The following is a 19,879-nucleotide window of genomic DNA, read 5'->3' as shown; positions in this document are numbered from 1 at the left end:
GAGTGAACGTGTTTCAGACTAGTTGTAAACAAAATAGTTCTAAATGAAAATGCTGAGTATAAAAATAAATAGTTGACACATTGTGTTAAAACCTAAACTCCTGACACTGTAAGACAGAGATATGTACCCCTCGGTTAATAGTGAATAACTGTACTCGTAACAGCCTACCTCAGACAGTCTCACAGCTGGACATTACTAATACTTAGGCCGGTGTTTCTCATATGCACAAAACAAATAAAGCTGCCGTTTGTCAAGCTTGAAATATAGTTAGAATTGTTTTTTAATGCAAATAAAGCTCCTGTTAGTGGAGTGTATGCAGCTGTACAAGTAGTGTAGATAGACAGAGACAGGAATATTCTGTACAAGGATTTTAATATTTAGGAAAAGCATTTGTGATACAAAAATAAGTTATACTTCCAATGATGTAAAGATTGAATGATGTGAAAATCTCCTGAGGCACATGGTTATACAGTAGAATTGTGAGAAACAATTATCTTAACTCAATATCCACTTAGGTTTTTCTGACCTTTGAATCACATGCCTTCATCCGGGAATAGAATAATTCCAATAGCTTTATTTCTATTAATGTTAAATAGCATTAATAGTGAGACATCGTACTAAAGTAAATGATTAGCACTCATGTACAAACACAAATTCACAGAGAATGTACTAATAGAAAAGTACAGATGTAGATACAATAGTAGAAGTAAGGTTTACACCAGTGGTTCCCAACCTTATTGACTTATAACATCTATTTGTTACGCATCAACATGACCAGGTTAAACAAAGAGTGAGAGATTTCTGCATGCTACTTGAACAAGTTTTAGAGGCATTAAGATAGAAAACATTAAAGAAATGTCTAAAAAAGTAAATATAATTGTGTTGAGTCTAAAGCTTTTCCTCTTCTCATCTCAGGACCCCTCAGACCTTTCTTGTTGGGTTTACACAGTATTAATGAAGCAGCTTGCTCATAAGGATACACATGTTCAACGAACTCATGCCAACTTTACATTTCTGACCCCATAGAACAGGGGTGTCAAACTCAATCACAGAAACAGCAGTGTCAACATTTATTGAACAGGATAGACAAATTAGATAACATTCATATTATTGCGGGCCGGATATAATTGTACGGGCCTTGAGTTTGACATGTCTGCCATAGAAGAAAGGGATCTACATTCATTCGTCACCTGACTTGTAGCAGTAGACTCCGTGCTTGTGCTGGGGAGGTGGGAAGCCAAAGCTGCGCACTCCGGGCTCAGAGGGGCCACAGTTTATTCGTGGCCTGGTGATGGGATACCGAACGCTTCCATCAGCCAGCCAGCCAGCGTCACAGCGGTCCAGCCCTGTCAGTTTCCAGGCGGCGTAGAGCTGTCCAACTTTGGCGACCTCTGCTCCATCCTCCTGACACGCCTGCTGAGCCTCCGTCAGGTTCATCTTGTGAGAGGGCTGCAGATAGTAGACTTTCCCTTTGAAGGAAACACAATCATTGTGACATTTGGAGAACCCTCTGCACGGTGGATAAAACTCCTAAACATCTTCATGTTTCAGATGTTCAGACATCCATGTTTGTCCCAGAGAATTGTTTTAACTTCTTAATTTGTTATGCGGTTAAATACTTTTATACTGTCATATGCAGGTGATCAATATGGGATCATGGTAATCATTATTTATCCTATTAGTCTGTTATCAATTATCTTTATATTTATGGAACTGCTGGCTTATTTGGCTAATAAGGTGGCAAACCTTTGATAGAACATTATTTTAAAAAGTGAACTGGGAGCCATGTAATGGGCAACATTTAGGAACGTTTCCAGTGATTAGATTGTGAATTGCTAATTAAATATATTTTCATTAGATGTCTTGAAGCTCATAGTTCATTAACACTGCAATATTTACTGTTGAGCTAAGGTCAGCTAAAAGAAGAGCAAATATGTTTCAGAGCAGTGTGTTACTTAAGCTTGGAGTCAAAGTCTGCTCTGAAAAAGCTATTTTCTGGAACCCATATGTTGATCCTGTGACATTGTTGGTCTCACACCACCTCACCTCGTAGTGAAGAGGAGAAGCAGAAGACATCATAGCGATGAAGGTGCAGGTTGCGTCTGCCGTAGCTCCGGACACCCGGGGCGAGGTCGTGCCCCCCGCAGGGCACTCTGGGCCGGGTGATGGGGTACTGGACTGTCCCGTCAGCCAGCCAGCCTGCATTGCACCAGTTCAGGCCCTCCTTCCAGGATTGGAAGAGCTGAGTGAAGGTGGCAGGTGTGGAGTCCTGCTCCTCACAGGCCCGCAGGCCTCCCAGGAAGCTGAGGTGGTAATGACCACGAGGATGCTGGTAGGGAAACACCACACCTGGGTGGAGGAATTGATTAGACACTGATACACAAAGTAGTGGGTTTCAAAGGTTACTCACTGGGACACTTAACATCGTTAAGGTTATTAGCAACACCTGTTGTCTATGACAAGTCAAAATGAAAAAGGCTGTGAAAAAGGCCAATCAATTACATTCAACTACAACTAATACTTGTACAACTAAAAGATCTGCTACTTTTAACCAGATTGTACACGCCTGTACTACTTTTAAGTACTTACACTACCAGTAATAATGAGCCTGCTAATATTGTCAGACACTTAAGTTGCAGTGAACCTTGACTTGACTGCACTGCTCAGCAGCACTTTATCATGGCTATTATTACAATGGTTTGAGCATTTTCATGGACAGATCTTTATCTTTATTTTACTTTGTTGTTTGCTGTAATGGTTGTTGTGTTTGTGTTTTTGTCCTCTATTGTACGCCAAATGTCCCCTCGGGAGACAATAAAGATGAACTGAACTGAATCTCTATGTTATATGTTATAAATTAATGAAGTTATAATAATTGCTTTAATCTTAACGAGCAATGAAATATTTTAATAACACATTTAATTCAAGGATTGACCATTAATTGCATTGTATATACTGTAGGCCTATAGTACACATTCATACACCTTTACCACATCACATCACCTTCACACCAAGATGGCTGCTGCTGTGCTTCTACTGTGAGATTGACTGGACTCTATCCAACTAATATCTCTCGTATCCTTGATTTGTCTTTGGTAAACTCATATCATTTGAGTTTATCAGAGGTGACACCAATTTAATCATCTATCTGGACTGGATATCCAGCTCCGGGCGTTTAGTTTAGTTAAGACTCATCATCCAGGTCTTTTTGCCAGGCCTTTGACCTGTGGCTCTGTGGGACAACTACACACCAAAGTGAAGTATGTCGACTCGCAAACGACCACACCTGAAGCTGAACCGGAGTTTGTAACCATGGACACATTAAAAGAAATCCTGGATCAACAGTCTAAAATACTCTCAGAAGGACATCAACGACATAAAAGCAACACAGGCAGTGGATAAAAATGCTTTTAAGGACTTAGACAAACATCAATCATTCAACTACAAATCAGTCTGATATCCTCCTTGAGAATCTGGAATATTTGGAGAACCAGAGCCGAAGGAACAACATCATAATTGATGGAGTAACTTCAGACCATGCAGATGAATCGTGGGCTGAGACGGAGAACAAGGTGCGTGAACTGTTAACTACCGAGCTGGAAATGGAGGCCAACTTAATTCAAATCGAACGAGCCCATAGAAGAGCCAATTTATGGAAGGAATTGTATTTAAACAGATTCAGCATTACTTCTCGGAAAACAGTATCAACTCTGAATTCCAACATGCATATAAAAAGGTGAGTCATTCAACATGTCCAGCTTTAGCACAATTGACAGATGACTGGTTGAGACATATTGACAGAAAGCTAATGGTAGGTGCGGTGCTGCTGGACTTCAGTGCAGCTTTTGATCTTATAGACCAGGGGTTGGGAACCTATGGCTCTTTCGATGACGCAATATGGCTCGCTGACATTTTTTAACATGATTAACAAGTAATAAATAATTATACTGTGTCATTTTAAAGTAAAAAAATTATCAGCGGCTTTTGTTTTAGTTCTCCCCTCTCCTTTACTCCACTCTGTCTCTGACTGTAACTGCGTGTGTGTGTGTGGGGGGGGGAGGTCAATCAGCTCCATTTGGATGTTCACATGTGCTGTTTCCACGTCAACTGCAAACGGATTGCTGAGCAGTTCATGCACAGTCGGGAACACAGAGGTGGAGATGGTTTGTCAGTGTTTGGAAACACATAGTGACCAAAGTTTCCTGCTGCATCCGAGTCTCCCACAGGCAGCTCGGCTCTCACTGCATCATACATGTCCGTGATCACACGGCCCTCAAGCTGCAGGTTTAACAGTGAGATGCTTCGTTATGTCGAACAGTCCAGCTCACATCGCCACTTTTCGTCCCAGAGATCTGTGGTGTGTTTCCCTTTGCTTCCAAAAACGGCCAGATTTCCTCACGCAACTCGAAAAATCTATTCAATACTTTCCCTCGACTCAGCCATCGCACCGCCATGTTCAGAATGTATCTCCTCAGGAAAAGACTTACATTGACTCTTATAAAGTTTCCTGTCTGTGTTACGGTGCTTGTTACATGTTCCATCTCCAGAGCTTACAGACAATGGTAGGGGAAACACTGATACCGCTTTTAGTACTCGGAGACGTGATATACATAAAACTCAATTTTATTAAATATATGGCTCTCAAGGAAATTTGGCTTTTATGGCTCTCCAAGCCAAAAAGGTTCCCGACCCCTTTTATAGACCATGAGCTGTTACTCACCAAACTCATCTGCTAATGGATTTAAAAGTTCAGCTATCAATTGGATCAAAAGTTATTTATCTAACAGACTACAGTGTGTTTTGTGTAATGGTACACTGTCAAATATTAAAACACTACAATACGGAAATCCCCAGGGCAGCTGTCTAGGACCGCTCCTATATTCCATATTTACAAACGATCTGCCATATGTATCAAACAATACATGCATGGCTATATACGCTGATGATACTACAATGTATGTATCTGCAGAAAATACCAAGGAGCTTAACAAAATGCTTCAAGAAGAGTTGATGCTGATTTCTGAATGGGTCTCTGAAAACAGGTTAAAGTTGAACATCTCAAAAACCAAGAGTCTAATAGTTGGTTCCAGGCATGATCTAAGTACAGACCAAAGGCTGTGTCTCTCTATACTAGGGGTAGCCATTGAGAAGACCAAAGAGGCCAAATTGTTAGGTGTCACACTCAAGGGAACACTTTCATGGTCAACTCACATTAATAATACGGTTGCTAAAAGGAATAGAGGAATTTCTGTCATCAGTAGGTGCGTATAATTTTAAAAGAGATAACAGTTAAACAAGTAAAACAATATCTAGTTTTATCTCACCTCGATACTGTCAAGCAATCTGTTCCAGTGCTTCACAACAAGTGCTGCAATAAGATCCAGCTCACTTAAAACCCAGCTGCCTGCCTTGCTCTTCACTGCTCAATGAGGAGCAGTGTGGAAGGGATGCATGCCAATCTGTCTTGGATGAGGGGTGGAAGAGAGACTGGCATACATCCTGGTCCAGTGTATAAGAAACATTTTTGCCTTAAGAAAATGTGATGTATTCATGTATTGTTTTGTCTTTTATGTGGACCTGGACAATAAAAAGGTTTTAAAAGGTTACATGTGTAGGCTATACCAGTTACCGAAAACAAACTAACACAATCAAATGCAGTCTGAAAGTCAAAAACAAACAAAGATCTATGTAAAGGCTCAAATGGTAAAATGTATTTTTAAAGAAGACGCAAATGGCAAGAGGAATGCTGTTGAAAGATCTGTGATGCAAGGATTATATTAAGATTTTAATTTTCCTTGCATTAAGCTTAAAACATCAGGCCATCTTTTTCTAAAATAGATCTCTGAATAAAATAAAATAATGTAAAATGTTTGGACTCTCGTTGCCTCTGAGAATGGAGGGCATGGTATCAGTGTGAACTTATTGTACCTCGTAACTCCAGATAAATTGAAGTGCTCCTGTCCTCCAGTCCGTCCACAACCTCGCAGCGGTAACGTCCTGATTCATTCAACATTAGGTTAGTCATCACAAGTGCAGCATCTCCTGGGAAATCCTGTCTGAGCTGCACACGGCCCCTGACCAACAGACATACAGTGAGTTAAAAGACAAACAAGATCATACAGCCACTAATAATAGAACAATATGTAATCAAGAATAAAATATTCTTCAACAACCTAAACTCCCCAAAACGTTGACTGCGTGAGCCGATAGCCACCAGCACGTCTGTCTCGTGTCCCCCGGCAGCAGGCAACCAGGACCACTTGACCCTAACTTTCCTCGGCGAGCTCAACTCAGGCTCATACCAAAACCTGCATGGCATGGTGGCATTAGCCCCTGCGACTGCAAACACTGAGAGCTGAGCAGAGTCCACATGGAGATTCACACCACTGAAATGAACTGTAGGAAATACAGACATTACATTTAAGATAGTGGAGCTTATAAATATGGACTAACAGAACACATATTGCAGATATATACATAAACATATGGTTTATTGATTGTGTGCATACTTTCTTTTTTGCCATTTTCATTGAGGAAGTCATGGTAGAAGAAGTTGTTTGGGATTGAGAGAACCAGCTGAGCCCCCAACAACAGCAGAGTTTGGATGCTATATATTACCATCCTGTTTGTGAGGGCAAATCCTTAGTGGTCTCTGTGCAATCCCCAAAGCCTGCAGAGACAAATATGATTGGCGCGTTAGTCCCTTAAAAGCACAGTGGTTTTATTACATGTGTATGATTGCATTATTTTTAACACACAACCTTCTGTGTGTTTATCTTTGGGTGTTGTGTCAGAACAGTGTCAGTAGAGGGCAGCATGACACCATGTGTGTATTTTCTATGAAAATGTAATTTTGCCACTTCGACAACTTATGTGCACTTTATAAGTGAGTGAAACCACAAAACTGCTGCAACAAATGACTGACTAAAACAATTAAAATGTAAAGATTTGCATATAGTTTTCAGCAGTGTAGGTCGGCTTCAACAACGTTGTCATTTGTATGTTTAGTAGGCTATATTTTTGGTTAGTCGGCATTTGCTAATTGCAACACCCTATACAATTATTGACTCATTGACTTTAATAACATAACTAATATGGCTGCCAGATGAGAACAAAAAATAAATAAAGTCGACAAATAAATATCATTTAAAAACCGTGAAGCGAATTTCACTAATAAAGTGCCATTATAACAACAACTAAAAAACATATTTGACACCCGTCATTTTGTTTTTATTTATTTATCCTTACTTACCGTAAAACACTTTGCTATTTTGCTTGCGTAGTATAAATCCTTGTCGAAAAGAAAGCTTCGCTGCTGGTAACAAATCAGTTTCTCCAAAAGGACACAGAAGCTCTGATGCGCACAGTGGGTCTGGTCAAAGAACAAAAAGCATAAATGAGTTTCCCCAGTCTCTGTCGATAATAAAACAGGTGCTATGTTCAGTTGATGATGTATTCTAACCTTTCGTTAAAGAGTAGCAGGGCTGTGGTGCTGCTCTGCAGCGATCAGGCTGTTGGACTGGAAACTTACCTGCGTGTGTGTTTCTGCAACCAGTGAGAGAAGGGAGGACTGGGACGTCAGATATGGAGAAGTCCCCAGCTCATTAAGTATTTTACATGTATAGTTCAAGTGGACCTATGCAAATTTAAAAAATGCTTGATTTTTGTTCATATTTAATAGTCTGTAGATTTGTTTTTGTTTCAATGGGTTTTTTTTTACAGTTTCCCAACACTGTCTGCAAAACTACCAACATTTCAAAGATTCTAAATGGCAACTTATTTTATCCATTTGAATCTCAAACTCAGCATCTATTCTGCTAAACCATTCAGTTTTTTTGAGAGATAGATTAGAAATCTGCTTTGTAGTATGTAAATGCGATTTTTTATCAAAAGTGTAACATTTTATACAACAAAATAGTTTAAGTGCACTGGGTGAACTACTTTGTTAAAGCACAGATGAGGGATTTTGCTCATGCTCCCACAAACACGAGGTACAGAATCTTACAGAACTTTTTTTTATTACAGTAGGACCAGCCATAATAAAAAGGTTTATGTTGTGCAGATGTATGTGGAGGAATATCTTGGGAGAAAACTAATTTGCATCCCTCTTAAACTCTCTGAAAGCAGATGTTTGTTGCAGAGGGTCCCCATATCAAACCAGCTGGTTAGGGAGTTTCTTTCCCTTGGAAGAACTGTGATCTTTTATAGGAAACCCTGCTATGTTGCATGAAATACACATCCACATACATGAGCCGATAGACATACACATCAAGGACAGATGTGTTAGAGATGCTCCGTCCTCCACCTCATTCATTTCATAAAGATGAAAGCTGTTGCCAGGGGCCAAACATACCAGGACTCTGAGCTTAGCAGGGAGACGAGTCTAACAGGGTGTAATTACTCTTGTAAACAGCAGGCCAAAGCCCGGTAATCCAACATGGAGAAGACTCACAACAGCTTAGTGTGTGTCAGACAGTTAGTGCAAAAAAGCAGAATGCAACTGACAGCAGGTTCTCCTTCGAAATGTTTGAGTTTAATTCTGCTTTATAATAAAAGTCCTAATGTATATTCGTTTTATGTTAGCTTTGGGCAGTGATGTGTTATAAAAACATCTACTTTTTGGATTATATCAACATCTTAACAATACAGAGATGCCTCCTAAATGGTCAGTTCCTCTCCTTCATGCTGCTCCCTTTCTGTCGCCTGTGGCCTCACTGACCAGTCTGTTCATGCAGAAATCAGCCACCAACACCCACTCTGACATGGACATTGTCCCACCAAACAGGACTCTTATAGCCAACAGTGGGAAATAAACTATTATGTAACTGGTGAAATTCAGTATATCAGCTCATACTACAGCATGAAAAAGACAAGTTTTGAGTCTCTTGATTGAAAAGAAACACACGCAAAGATTCATTTTTTAACATTTAATAAAAGATCTCAGTTCAAGACCCACAATGAATAATAATAATAATAATAATAATAATTAGAAAAAATGTAAAACAATGTTTATTTTCTACACATATTTCACATTTGTTGTAAAAATGATTAAATTACAATGAAATTATTTGTAAGAATGATGAGGGAAAAAACCTGCTAAAATGTGTAAAAAACAGACATCACATGATTGACGGATCAGTGTCCTGAAGTTCAATATTTAAAAGTTTTAATTCTCTTCTCCAGTCTCTTCCAGGATAGTTGGAAATGCCTAAATATACTCTCTATTGCACAGGCCCTCCTTCATTATAGCTTGTGCTCAAGTTACAACAGTTGGGCAAAGTGAGATCCGGTGAGTTTGTTGGTGAGGATGTTCCTTATCTGTCCTCTCCAGACTGTTAAAACATAAAGGTAGGGTTGTTAAATGGTGTGGGACTGCAAAGGAAGGATAGAAAACAAGTTTAAAAGTGGCAATTTAGCTCGGAGTACAAATGGAAGAGGTGAAAAGAACTATTTTCACGTCTATAGACTAACGACAAGCTAATATCAATTTGAATTCTTAGAAGGAGCACAAATAATATGGACTATGAGCAAATTTAGTTTTATCCAAAGCTATTCAATTCATTGATACTTCATAGAAGATTCTCTGTGAGCAATGTCAAACAATGTTATTAACATAAACATAAAAAGGTCACTAGTCAGAAAGTGCTACAAGTGTTACAGTCCCAGCAGACGACACTTGGGAGTCCAGAACAGAGGATTCTGTTCGAGACCCGTTCCTCCGCTGTGGAGATGGAGCGACCGGATGAGGACGCAGCACCGTCAGAGGAGTGACTGAAGAGTTTCTAATCATCGCAGCCCAGCAGCTCCATGCGTAGAGTGATGCGCTCGTGCCACTCCCAGGGGACAACGCGGACGTATCGGGCATAGAACGGAGGCTCGAATAGATTCTTCTTGTGGGTGTTGTTGTCAGTGTTGCCTTGGAAAAGCTGCAAGTAAATGTTACGGTTAAAGTAAAATAATGACTTATTGAGCTGAAGTGATTGTAAAGCATGTTCTGTTGAATTTGGTAAGAGTGACAATTCAGTTGTAAAAAGAAACAGGCGATAAGGAAGGAGGAGAGCAAACTGCAATACATCCACCAAATGTCTTATTGGCCATCTCTCATCGGTGTTTGTTAATCATACTGCAACTTTACAACCCAAATCCTAACAGCCCCACCCAAACGCTCATAGCTTTCAGACAGAGCTTCATTATCATGCGCTTGCTGACTCTATGCTCAAAACATCAGAGCTGGCTTTACAGTTTTATTGGATCATCTTGGTCCAGCTATTGCAGCTGAATAGGTTCTAGTCCTGTCAGAGAAAGAAGCTATGGTTCTACTCCTCCAGCAAACATATATCTCACTATAAAGGGAAAGAGAGAGCAGGAAGGGAAGCTGACATTTTACAAACTGTAGGCTTTATGTATTACTTATTTGAAACTTCGGTTTATGCACAAACACTTCAGAAAAGAGGTATTCGATTATTCAAGACTCTAAAAGGCTTTAAAAAAAGTTCTGCATTGAAATGAACTAATTGACTAAAACATGCATATCATATACAGTCAACTGTATTAGGGAAATACATGTCAGGGATTCCAATATGTCTGACCTTTTCATAGCCGGTGTTCTCCTCCTTCACCATACTCCATGACTCTCCATCGTTACTGTAAGCCACTTTAAACAGTGACAGAAACTGCACCACCCCAAAGTCCTTGGCCCCCTGAGTGATGATGCCTGTGAGAAGCTTTGTCTTCTCTAGATCGACCTGGTGAAGCAACAAAGAAAACAGTTATACTGCTGGCTTTATAGGAATGTTTTACCAATAATGACATTTTACCGCTAAGATTTCCCCGTCACCTGCATCCACTCCGAGCGGTTGTTGTGGGCAGGAGACCAGGCGTTTGTCTTTCCCTGCTTGTCCAGTCGGGCAAACTGAGGATGCCACGTGAAGGTATCAATGCCCCACGTGCGGAAAGAGCTGGAGGCTGAAAGCTGCCCGTCTGAGACGAGGCGAGACTTCATTCCCAGAGGCTCTGAGCAACCTGCCGTGTTTGAATAAACTGTGAATCAAAAACAGACAGAAAGATGGAGGGAGGGGAAACCAAAGCGACAGAAAGTGACAGAGGAAAGAGAAAAAAGAATACACCCAAAGAAATTAAATTCACCTTTCATCTGTTTGAAAGAAATTAGAAACATTCAGAAGATAAGACTGATTAAAGTCACTTTTACACCCGTGAATGACCAAGAGAAAGGAATAGAAAGAGGCGTAGAGAGTAGAAGAATGCATGCGATAAAGTGTGTAAAGCTACGTATGCAGTGTGTAAACATTCACCATGTTGTTCTGTAAATGTTTTAGCTGCTATGTTTAAAGAAGACAAAGGACAAAAGGATGGAAGTGGAACAAAACACAAATGTGTGTTTCTATCTCTGCTTTTATTGCTGCAGTGAGGTCTACCCACAGAACACTGTCTGTCATCATGTGCCAGTGTAACTACAGCAAGAACAAATCGACACAGTAAAACCAGAGGCGAAGGGAAAGTAAAACAAGAGCATTTCCTCACTTAACCCCACTTCAGGGATTTATACATATCGTTTAACCTTTGTTCAAAATGGACAAAGGATATAACTTGCCTTGACTTACAGTAGTGCATCTGTTCTTTTTCATTAACATCACATTTGTTTTTCTATCCTGCATCATTATCTGCACAGTTTCTGCACTTGCTGTGTCGCGTCAAAATTGTAAACAGGATGTTTTCTGTGTGTTTACCATTGAGTTCGCAGCCCACCAGCTCCATGCGTAGTGTGCAGGCCCTGCGGCAAACCACGGGGATGATGCGGACGTACTGGGCCACGACAGGAGGGTCAAAGAGGTTGGTCTTTGTGCTGTCGTTATCTGTGTTGCCCATGAAAACCTGCAACACACAGACACAAGAAAGCAGGCGAGTAAGCTGAAGAAACAGAAGTCTTCTGCCGGTAAACATTGTAAATAACCTGTATTTAAGGGAAGTCCTCTAACCTTGTCCCTCCGTTGGCCGTCCACTCTGTGAGTGGTATAACTGTTTCCATCTAAGCTGCTCGCCACCTTGAAGGCCTTGATGTACTCAGACGTGCCCATGCGACTGGCACCTTGAGTGATGATGCCCGTCAGACGCATCTTCTTCTGCATATTAATCTGTTTGTCAACAAGTGAACAAGTCAGCATCACAGCTCTCAATCACCAGCCTCATGATTTTAAAGTGTTCACTTCTCCCACCTCGATCCAGGGGTTCCTGTCATGGGCGGCTGACGTCCAGGCGTTGACGATGCCTTGATTATTGAGTCGAGCCAACTCCGGGCCCCAGCGCTGAAGACCCAGAACGCCGTAGTGCACAGAGGAAGCTGAAAGCTGGGACTCCACGATTGCTCCTCCCTCCATCCCCAGCAGGGAAATACAACCTGGGACACAGATATTACAATATTATCAAGGGGGAAAGCAAGTAACTACATTTACTCCACAGTTTAAATCACTGTGCAAATTTTTTGGGGAGTGTAATTGTGGTGCTAAAAAACAATGTAGGCACTTTTCCACTTAAAAGAATAAGAACGATACTTTTTACTTTGACTTATGCTTGAGTAAACCACAGGTAAAGTACTTGTTCAGGCTATTATACCTGTCCATGGTTTCGTTTACACTTTTTGAAAACGTTTTGTAAGGAAAAGCAAAGCGACACTAGGATATATATATATCTGAGAGAAGTGTGTGAAATGAAATGACGCGGTAGTTTGTGAACGTACGTAGCTGGCACTGCTTTCCAACATACGGTGAGGGGCACCGGCAGGTGTAGTCTCCATCGAGATCTCGACATTTCCCTTCATTCTTACAGGGCTGGCTGGCACAGTCATTCACATCTGAAAAAAAAACAACTTGCTGTATTATTTTCAACTCCTCAAATTAACTTTAGGAATGACAAAAAAGACGATTGTTAGAGATGTGGTGCCCACCTGCTCACAAAGAGACTCAGAAAGAGAGAACAGAGGGAGGTTGAGGCAGGCGGAGGGCCACAAAAGCCTCACTGTGTCTCTAACATACAGTTGGTGACAAGTAGTTCCTCTTAAATCGAATACGATGACAGAAATGCCCCTGAGGGCAACACTGAGGAGACGGGACAACCTTGGAAACCAGGTTTAAAGAGCACAGCCGGTTAGGGGTGAAAGGTCACAATTGCTAATTATTTTTTGTGACTCGATGAATGTGAACAGACACATTATTTTTAGGAATTTATATCCATGTTGTGTCAACTTCAATTAGTCTGCAAACTCACTGTGTTATTTGTTAATCTTCTCTCTTACTTTTTATTTCTGTCCGTCTGTGGACAGATTTTGTGACTGTGGCAGTCTAACTTTAAACTAAGTCTCTTCTTAGTACATATTTATTGTTATTATTACTGTTACTATCTCTCCATCTATCCATATATAAAAGTAATTACCTATGTACTTGTACAGAAAGGGCCATTCAAATGAATGAACTGTTCATCCTTGTATGCCCGAAAAGTTTCAATAAACAAAACTGTGAGAAGAAAACAATTCACCGTTTATTGTGGCAACTGATTAATACTAAGAGCTCTGATATCCAAGAAAGGATACATGTACAAACTGAGCTCTAAGAATACATTTAGTACCTCAGCTGATGGTGAAATGAGTCAATAAATGTGAGGTTTACCAGCTTTCGCTCCTTCTACTGAAGATCCTGTTTCACAGTTAAAAGCCTTGCTTTCCTCCACAGTAGCCATGGCAACAAAGCAAGTCTGTAGTAACTTCCTGTATCCCCTTTGAACATTGCCCATGTCATGCTCACCAATCTCCACACGGTGGCAGGCTAGCACAGCATGTCTACATGGTTCATACAACTACAAAGTAGAACTACAAACTACAACTAGTTCAGTGGGAGAAATGCATAACTTCAGCATTTTACCCTTTTCAATAATCTTAAATAACTTAATATTTTCACACGGGAATGTGAAACTAAATGGTTAGAGAAATTACAATTCAACACTTTTCAGACGATATACATTTTTTGTCTATATAAAGCTTGAGTCCCTGAGGGACTGACTGCAGGTCACGAGCTGATAAAACAGAAGACCAGCAGCGTGGTGTTACTGGAGGACTTGTATTAAGATCTGTTGGTAATGATAGTCTTTGATACATCTGTATAATGAATAGTCCAGCTGCTTTGGCTACTAGCAGTTCCTTTACAAATTGTACAGGAAAGAAATCACCCAAATTATTTTTGATACAGAAAAACAATGTCGGAATATGATGAATATGAGCAAGAACTGAGAACTCTCTACCAACCTTCATACCTAAAGCAGATGACAGGTTGACGTAATGTCACATGGGTTAGTTTAATTCTTTTCCCTGTTAACACTAAGAGGATTGCTCACTACAAGTGCCTGTATAGCTGTGACAAAACTGGCAGCTAATAACACGGATAAATAGGAGATCCTACCAAGAGAATGGTCGTGAAATAGCCTTGCTGATTTAATCTGGGATTACTTTTCACATGTTTTGGCAACACTGTTGACATGAAATTCATGCTGAGTAGTATAGTAAAAGTATGCCATTTTCCCCATTGAAATGCAATTATTTGAATTTAACAAAGTAACTATGCCTTGTTAAGCTCTGAAATGCTTTTAACTACCATCATATCATTAGTTTTTACTATGTATTTATGTCTGTGCATTTATATATATGTATATATATATATATATATATATATATATATATATATATATATGGGACAGGTTCCACCCCTTACCAACACCAGTCCAGCCTGTGACGTCTGACTGAAACAAAATTAGAAAATGTTTGGGAGTAGACGGCCATACTGCAGAAAGACTACAATTGGTGGTCAGGCTGTGGGCTTTGAGGTTAACTGTTCATTCACAAAAAATGCCTCTTCAGTAATAGCATGAATTTAGAATGAGAGTTTTATTCAGACTATATTTCTATCTTTTTCCCCCCATGAGTTTTCATTCACACAAAGCTTATAATTGTTTCACATCCAAATTATGGTCAAAGTTCAGAAACACTTATTTCACTCCAGAGGATTTTGATAATCACATTCATACTTGAAGAAAATAATCCTCTATTTTCTTCCTTTTCTCAGTCTTTCACTGATAAACCTGAACTGCAATAATTCCAAGTTATTATATTAAGAGGATATGATGGAATTCACTAATATCAAATCTGATTTGGTCAAGCTTGAGCTCAAACAGATGCAGTGTTGATCCTGCGTGGAGGGCGTCTGCATGCTAAGAGACTTGGAGTGGTCTTTTACTAGTTACCCAAACAGAATGACCGCAGAACCCGCTGAATGAAGCCCTTTCATGGGCCTGCTGAGCCGACTACACATCTCTTTCACCGCTGATGCTATGACAGGATGGAAAATCCTCATGTGTTCACACTTATTGAGAAATCTGCTGAACGTGGAGCCTCCTCTGCTATTTGAATAACACTGCCTGCCTTTCTCTTGTTTGCTTTCTTTTTTCTTTAGAATCCATCAGTATTATTGTTTTCAGTGTTTAGAGTCTCTGCTTTTGTCTTTTCTTTTTTTAATGTAAGCCATAAAATCTTTACCCGAATGGTAAATCCTTCATGTCAACACTTAATAGGTAAATAAAAGCTTTCTAAAGTCATTGAATATATAGCAAAATATCTCCCGAGAGACTTAAAACTTACAGTACAATTCAAATGTATTCGTGGAGTGTAGTTGTATAAGTGCACGGGGCAAGAGAAGCAGCTCAGACTCAGTAATCCGAAGTTACTTACTGATCTGGCAGTGCGCTCCCTCGAAGCCGGGCTGGCACTTGCAGATGTACTCGTTAAAAACGTCTCCTCGTCTGGTTTGAGTGATTAGCTTGCACGATCCATCGTTCTTACAGGGGTTAGGACTGCAGGGTCCTGAGGGAAGGAGAAAGTTATTATTAAAGTGTATCAGTTACCATGCTTTTCCTCCAAAAGGTTCCACTTACCTATCTCTGTCAGGTTGCAGGTGTCTCCACCGAAGCCGTCCACACAGATGCAGATGAATGGATCCTCTCCTATCCCTGTCACGCACGTTCCTCCATTGATGCAAACATTCACCTCGCAGTAGTTCCCTGAATTAATGGGAAAAACAGGGAGAAGAAGTTATAAAAACACATCAACAACCATTAAAGATCCATCCTGCAACAGTAACTGCCAATGCAATTCACACGTGACCCTTTCTGTTGTACAATGGTGGTGTATTTAACTCGTTGCCATGGATACAGTGAACACACATCTCTGCCAGTAGCTACAATAAAGCAGACGGCCGAGCAGCTACAGCATGTTGTTGTTTTGAATCACACTCTTAGCCTCCTGATCTTGTTATGCTATCACTGTTGCTTTTTAAACACACAGGTTAAAGCCACAGCTGAACAGAAGAAGCTCTCACTGTGGAGGTTGTAACAAGTCAATCTGGTAAAATTAATGATTTCAGTTTGTTTTAGAAGAAGATAAGGTAGATTGGGGAGAAAACAAAGCGTATCATCATGAAAGCCTTCCTGAAAAACATTTAAAAGGTGTCCTCTAGCAATTTAGTGTTGTGCTTCCATAAAGAGTATTGACTGTTGTCACACACCAGAAGAAACGAGCTCTGTAGTAAGAGTTACCAAGTGATTCAATCTGTAAAAGTATTACAGCTTCCCATGTTAATAAATGTTATTTAATGCCTTTAATATATTTAATTTGATACTATTGTATATGTATTGCTAATCATCTGTCAATGTTAATCTTTTTCTGTACTGCTTTGGCAATTTAGGTTTCTGATCTGTCATGCCGATAAAGTTTATTTGAATTTGATTTTTTTTTTTTAATGACTTAGACTGAAGCAGCAGAGCCTGAGATATCTTAACTTGAAATTCCAAGTGTACACTTTAGGCAAGAGTCCAAAATACAGGATCGCAGTGGTTGAGCCGCCCTTTAATATCAGAGAGATGCAGAGCTTTGGATATATTTGCCTGATCACAGCCGATACACAGAGTGTTAGCATCAGAATCTGTACTGGGAGTGGAAAAGGAGGGATCTGCTGTGTTTCTTCTTTGATGCTGGAGTGTCTGACCTGAGTGTCTGTAACAACAATCGTGCTGCAGCTTCAGCTCGGAGGCCAAAAGGGCTGAGTCACAGATCCTGGCTGGATTAGGAAAATTATGGCATTGACATCCAGTGGGAGCGGCAGGGTACAAACTTATGAGTCATGCTGCAGCTGTCACAATGACAAAGCCCTCATAACCTATGTGTTCTTATTCTTGAACCAGCCCGTGAGTCACTAGATGCCACATCAGAGTCAACGTTCAAGATCTGTGCAACGCCAAGGTGGAACTTTCTTTGGCATCTGTAAATTAAATGTGTGAATGCTGGAGACTTTCTCTCTCTATGTCTTAACAATGAGGCATATTATCTTGTGTTTTTTTGTTACCATATTCAAACTGTTTCATACTAGAACACATGTGACCTGTTGTCAAACCTCTAAGAACTGGGCAGACTGGCTTTTCTGCTGAAGTGGCATATTTCAGCATGACATTTTGACAGACAAAGTAATTGGGAATAAGGGGAACAATTTATGCAACAAAAAACTACCAATTACCAATACATTTTATGTGGATAAATACAATTGGTTACAATGAAGTTTAATGTGGAAGCAAAATAGATTTTGGAATGTATTTAGTCTTTTTCAGCTCTTTATTTAAGGAATGGTGTCTTTAAGAGAACAGTAAGGGTTTCTTATTGTGAAGATACTGAAAATAATATTTGGTAACTGATACATTTTAATTGACAATATATAAGGTGGAAACAAACAACACATTTTTATGCAGCCAACACTGACAACAAAACCTGTCCATGTGCAGGATTAAGAGCTTGCAGGATTAGCCAGGTTGCACAGATGCATGCAACTCTTTGAGGAGTGAGCAGTTACACAACATAACAGTGCAGCAGCTCGTGGATGGCTCAGGACACGCAGCACACCTGACTGACAGGGGGGTAAAATGTAATCACAAATAAAATGTGTAGAAATCTTTTATTTACAGGGGGGAAAAACCTGGAGATACACTTAAGTAAAGTACTAAAACCACACTGTGAAATACTCTGCAACAAGAAAAAGTCCTGCACTCAACACCTCACTGAAGTAAAAGGATGTCATCAATTCATCAGCTACATCTACTTAAAGTATCGATTCATTATGCATTCAAATGAAACCCGGTCAGTGTTTTACTATCGATTAATAGTACAGCTGCATTAATGTTTTATATTTTTCTGCTGTATATGTTTTTGGTTGTGATCATTTTAACTCCTTTATATGCTTTTGGTTAGTTTAATCTACAGTAATACATCATATTTTATAAGATCCTCATGTGTTTGAAGCGTTGCCGTCCTGTGAGAAGCACGCATCTCTAAAAGGTCAAGAGATCCTGATCCAAGAGGGTATTTAAATAGTTTGTTTAGCTTAAGAAGTATGAACATTTTCTCAACCCATTAAGGAACACTTCATCCTTAAGTTTTTAGAAACATTAAGAAACGACACTTCTGGAGATACATGGTTTTCACGGGACAAGAAGGGGACGATCATTTGTAATCTGAGAACAGTAAAAAGTATAATATTTCCCTCTATGTAGTGGAATAGAAGTATAAAGTATCATAAAAGGGAAATACTCAAGTAGCCTATAGTACAAGTACCTCAATGTTGTACTTAAGTACAGTAAATCTACTTACATCTCACCACTTACAATATAATCACTGTTTAAAAGAGAACTTAGTAATAACAGAGTAGTCTCGCATTTAATCACCCATTCTACCATGACAATAATAAGATGGCATGTTGGGATGAAAGACTTACAAATTACATATTGACTGGGGGGGGGGGGGGGGGGGGTGTTTTCCTGAACCCTGAATTTATTTCATAGGTAATTCGGTGATGGGAAATGATAAATAAGAGAATATTGTAATTATTACGTCATAACAGCTGTAAAATGAAAAGACAGTTAGCATATAGCATCTCCAGTAGTTTACTTAGGAAATACCAACCTTTTGCACATCTCCCCTTTTATCATTCATTAAAGCACCCACTATTCCCATCACCAAGAGACCTTGACGCACAGTAAGAAAAACAAGACTACAGCGTCCTGAGTCCGTTAAAGTATAGACCAATGAACTGAAGGGTGAACTCACGTCGTAACGGGAAACAGAAAGAAAAATGGCATGGAAAATAAGACTAGGTGGCATAGTTCTTTGCCAAAGCCCACTTGTGGATTATATGGAAAACGTGAATTAAATCTGGTGTTAGAAGTATAAACCTCTGAGATCCTCAACAACATAAACAGACAACAGGAGTTCTGAATGAATGCGATTACACAGATTTATGTCGGTGGTTTAAAAAAAGACTTACCTCTGACTGAACACAGGCAAAGTAGAAGTGTTAATGTTGTCAAAGTCGCTGTTATTACATTTCCGGGACGTTTCATATTTGTTTACTCTTACTTTGTTTATTCCGCAGGATTGTTTGTTCGGAGCTACGCGGCGCTGCCTTAAAGTGTTGTCGGAAATATCGCTATCGCCTGGGATGTATAAAGAAGGACGAAGTGATGAATGAGGGAGCTGGGATTTTTCGATAATACCCGAGTTAAGGACATGTGACGCTATATGGGCGGAGAGCTCAGAGACTGGCAGTAAACAGAGACAGTTACCTGGCATACTAATTCATGGTAGCCTAGCCTATAGCCTATGTTTAACCTTTGTGCAATTGTTTTGCCTTTTGAAAACATTTGAGATGCCTTGCATTTTTGGTTATAGCCTGACACAAACGCTGCAGATGTAATTTAGCCAAGATGTGTCTTCTTTCTTTTT

At 39.8% G+C, this 19,879-nt stretch overlaps 2 protein-coding genes across 2 annotated transcripts; both read right to left on the bottom strand.

Moving 5' to 3' along the window:
- Positions 1–358: 358 nt before the first annotated feature.
- On the bottom strand, positions 359–6,637 carry LOC115003676 (hyaluronan and proteoglycan link protein 3-like). Its single transcript, XM_029425569.1, has 5 exons — positions 6,510–6,637; positions 6,174–6,396; positions 5,929–6,074; positions 2,047–2,349; positions 359–1,469 (listed from the first exon to the last, which is right to left on the bottom strand). Exons 1-5 carry the CDS (start codon positions 6,619–6,621, stop codon positions 1,180–1,182), a joined length of 1,074 nt encoding a protein of 357 aa, XP_029281429.1. The 5' UTR covers positions 6,622–6,637; the 3' UTR covers positions 359–1,179.
- Positions 6,638–8,993: 2,356 nt separating this feature from the next.
- Positions 8,994–19,602, bottom strand: LOC115027488 (EGF-like repeat and discoidin I-like domain-containing protein 3). The gene is made up of 10 exons (XM_029460853.1): positions 19,422–19,602; positions 15,991–16,116; positions 15,788–15,919; positions 12,755–12,868; positions 12,234–12,415; positions 11,997–12,152; positions 11,748–11,892; positions 10,838–11,040; positions 10,590–10,745; positions 8,994–9,926 (listed from the first exon to the last, which is right to left on the bottom strand). Exons 1-10 carry the CDS (start codon positions 19,495–19,497, stop codon positions 9,783–9,785), a joined length of 1,434 nt encoding a protein of 477 aa, XP_029316713.1. The 5' UTR covers positions 19,498–19,602; the 3' UTR covers positions 8,994–9,782.
- Between the last annotated feature and the right edge of the window lie 277 nt (positions 19,603–19,879).

Source organism: Cottoperca gobio, chromosome 3 (genome assembly GCF_900634415.1).
Source record: "Cottoperca gobio chromosome 3, fCotGob3.1, whole genome shotgun sequence".
Taxonomy (NCBI): domain Eukaryota; kingdom Metazoa; phylum Chordata; class Actinopteri; order Perciformes; family Bovichtidae; genus Cottoperca; species Cottoperca gobio.
This window is presented reverse-complemented; position numbering and strand designations above follow the sequence as displayed.

What these genes read in the sequence shown, in the direction of transcription:
- LOC115003676 (XM_029425569.1), bottom strand. Translation starts at nt 6,621, where the DNA reads ATGGTAATATATAGCATCCAAACTCTGCTGTTGTTGGGGGCTCAGCTG. An exon ending in TGAAAATGGCAAAAAAGAAA is followed by an intron (nt 6,397 to 6,509) that starts GTATGCACACAA and finishes TATTTCCTACAG; the next exon opens with TTCATTTCAGTGGTGTGAAT. An exon ending in CTTCTCCTCTTCACTACGAG is followed by an intron (nt 1,470 to 2,046) that starts GTGAGGTGGTGT and finishes TTTCCTTCAAAG; the next exon opens with GGAAAGTCTACTATCTGCAG.
- LOC115027488 (XM_029460853.1), bottom strand. Translation starts at nt 19,497, where the DNA reads ATGAAACGTCCCGGAAATGTAATAACAGCGACTTTGACAACATTAACA. An exon ending in ACGGCCAACGGAGGGACAAG is followed by an intron (nt 11,893 to 11,996) that starts GTTAGAGGACTT and finishes TGTGTGTTGCAG; the next exon opens with GTTTTCATGGGCAACACAGA. An exon ending in AGAACACCGGCTATGAAAAG is followed by an intron (nt 9,927 to 10,589) that starts GTCAGACATATT and finishes ATTTACTTGCAG; the next exon opens with CTTTTCCAAGGCAACACTGA.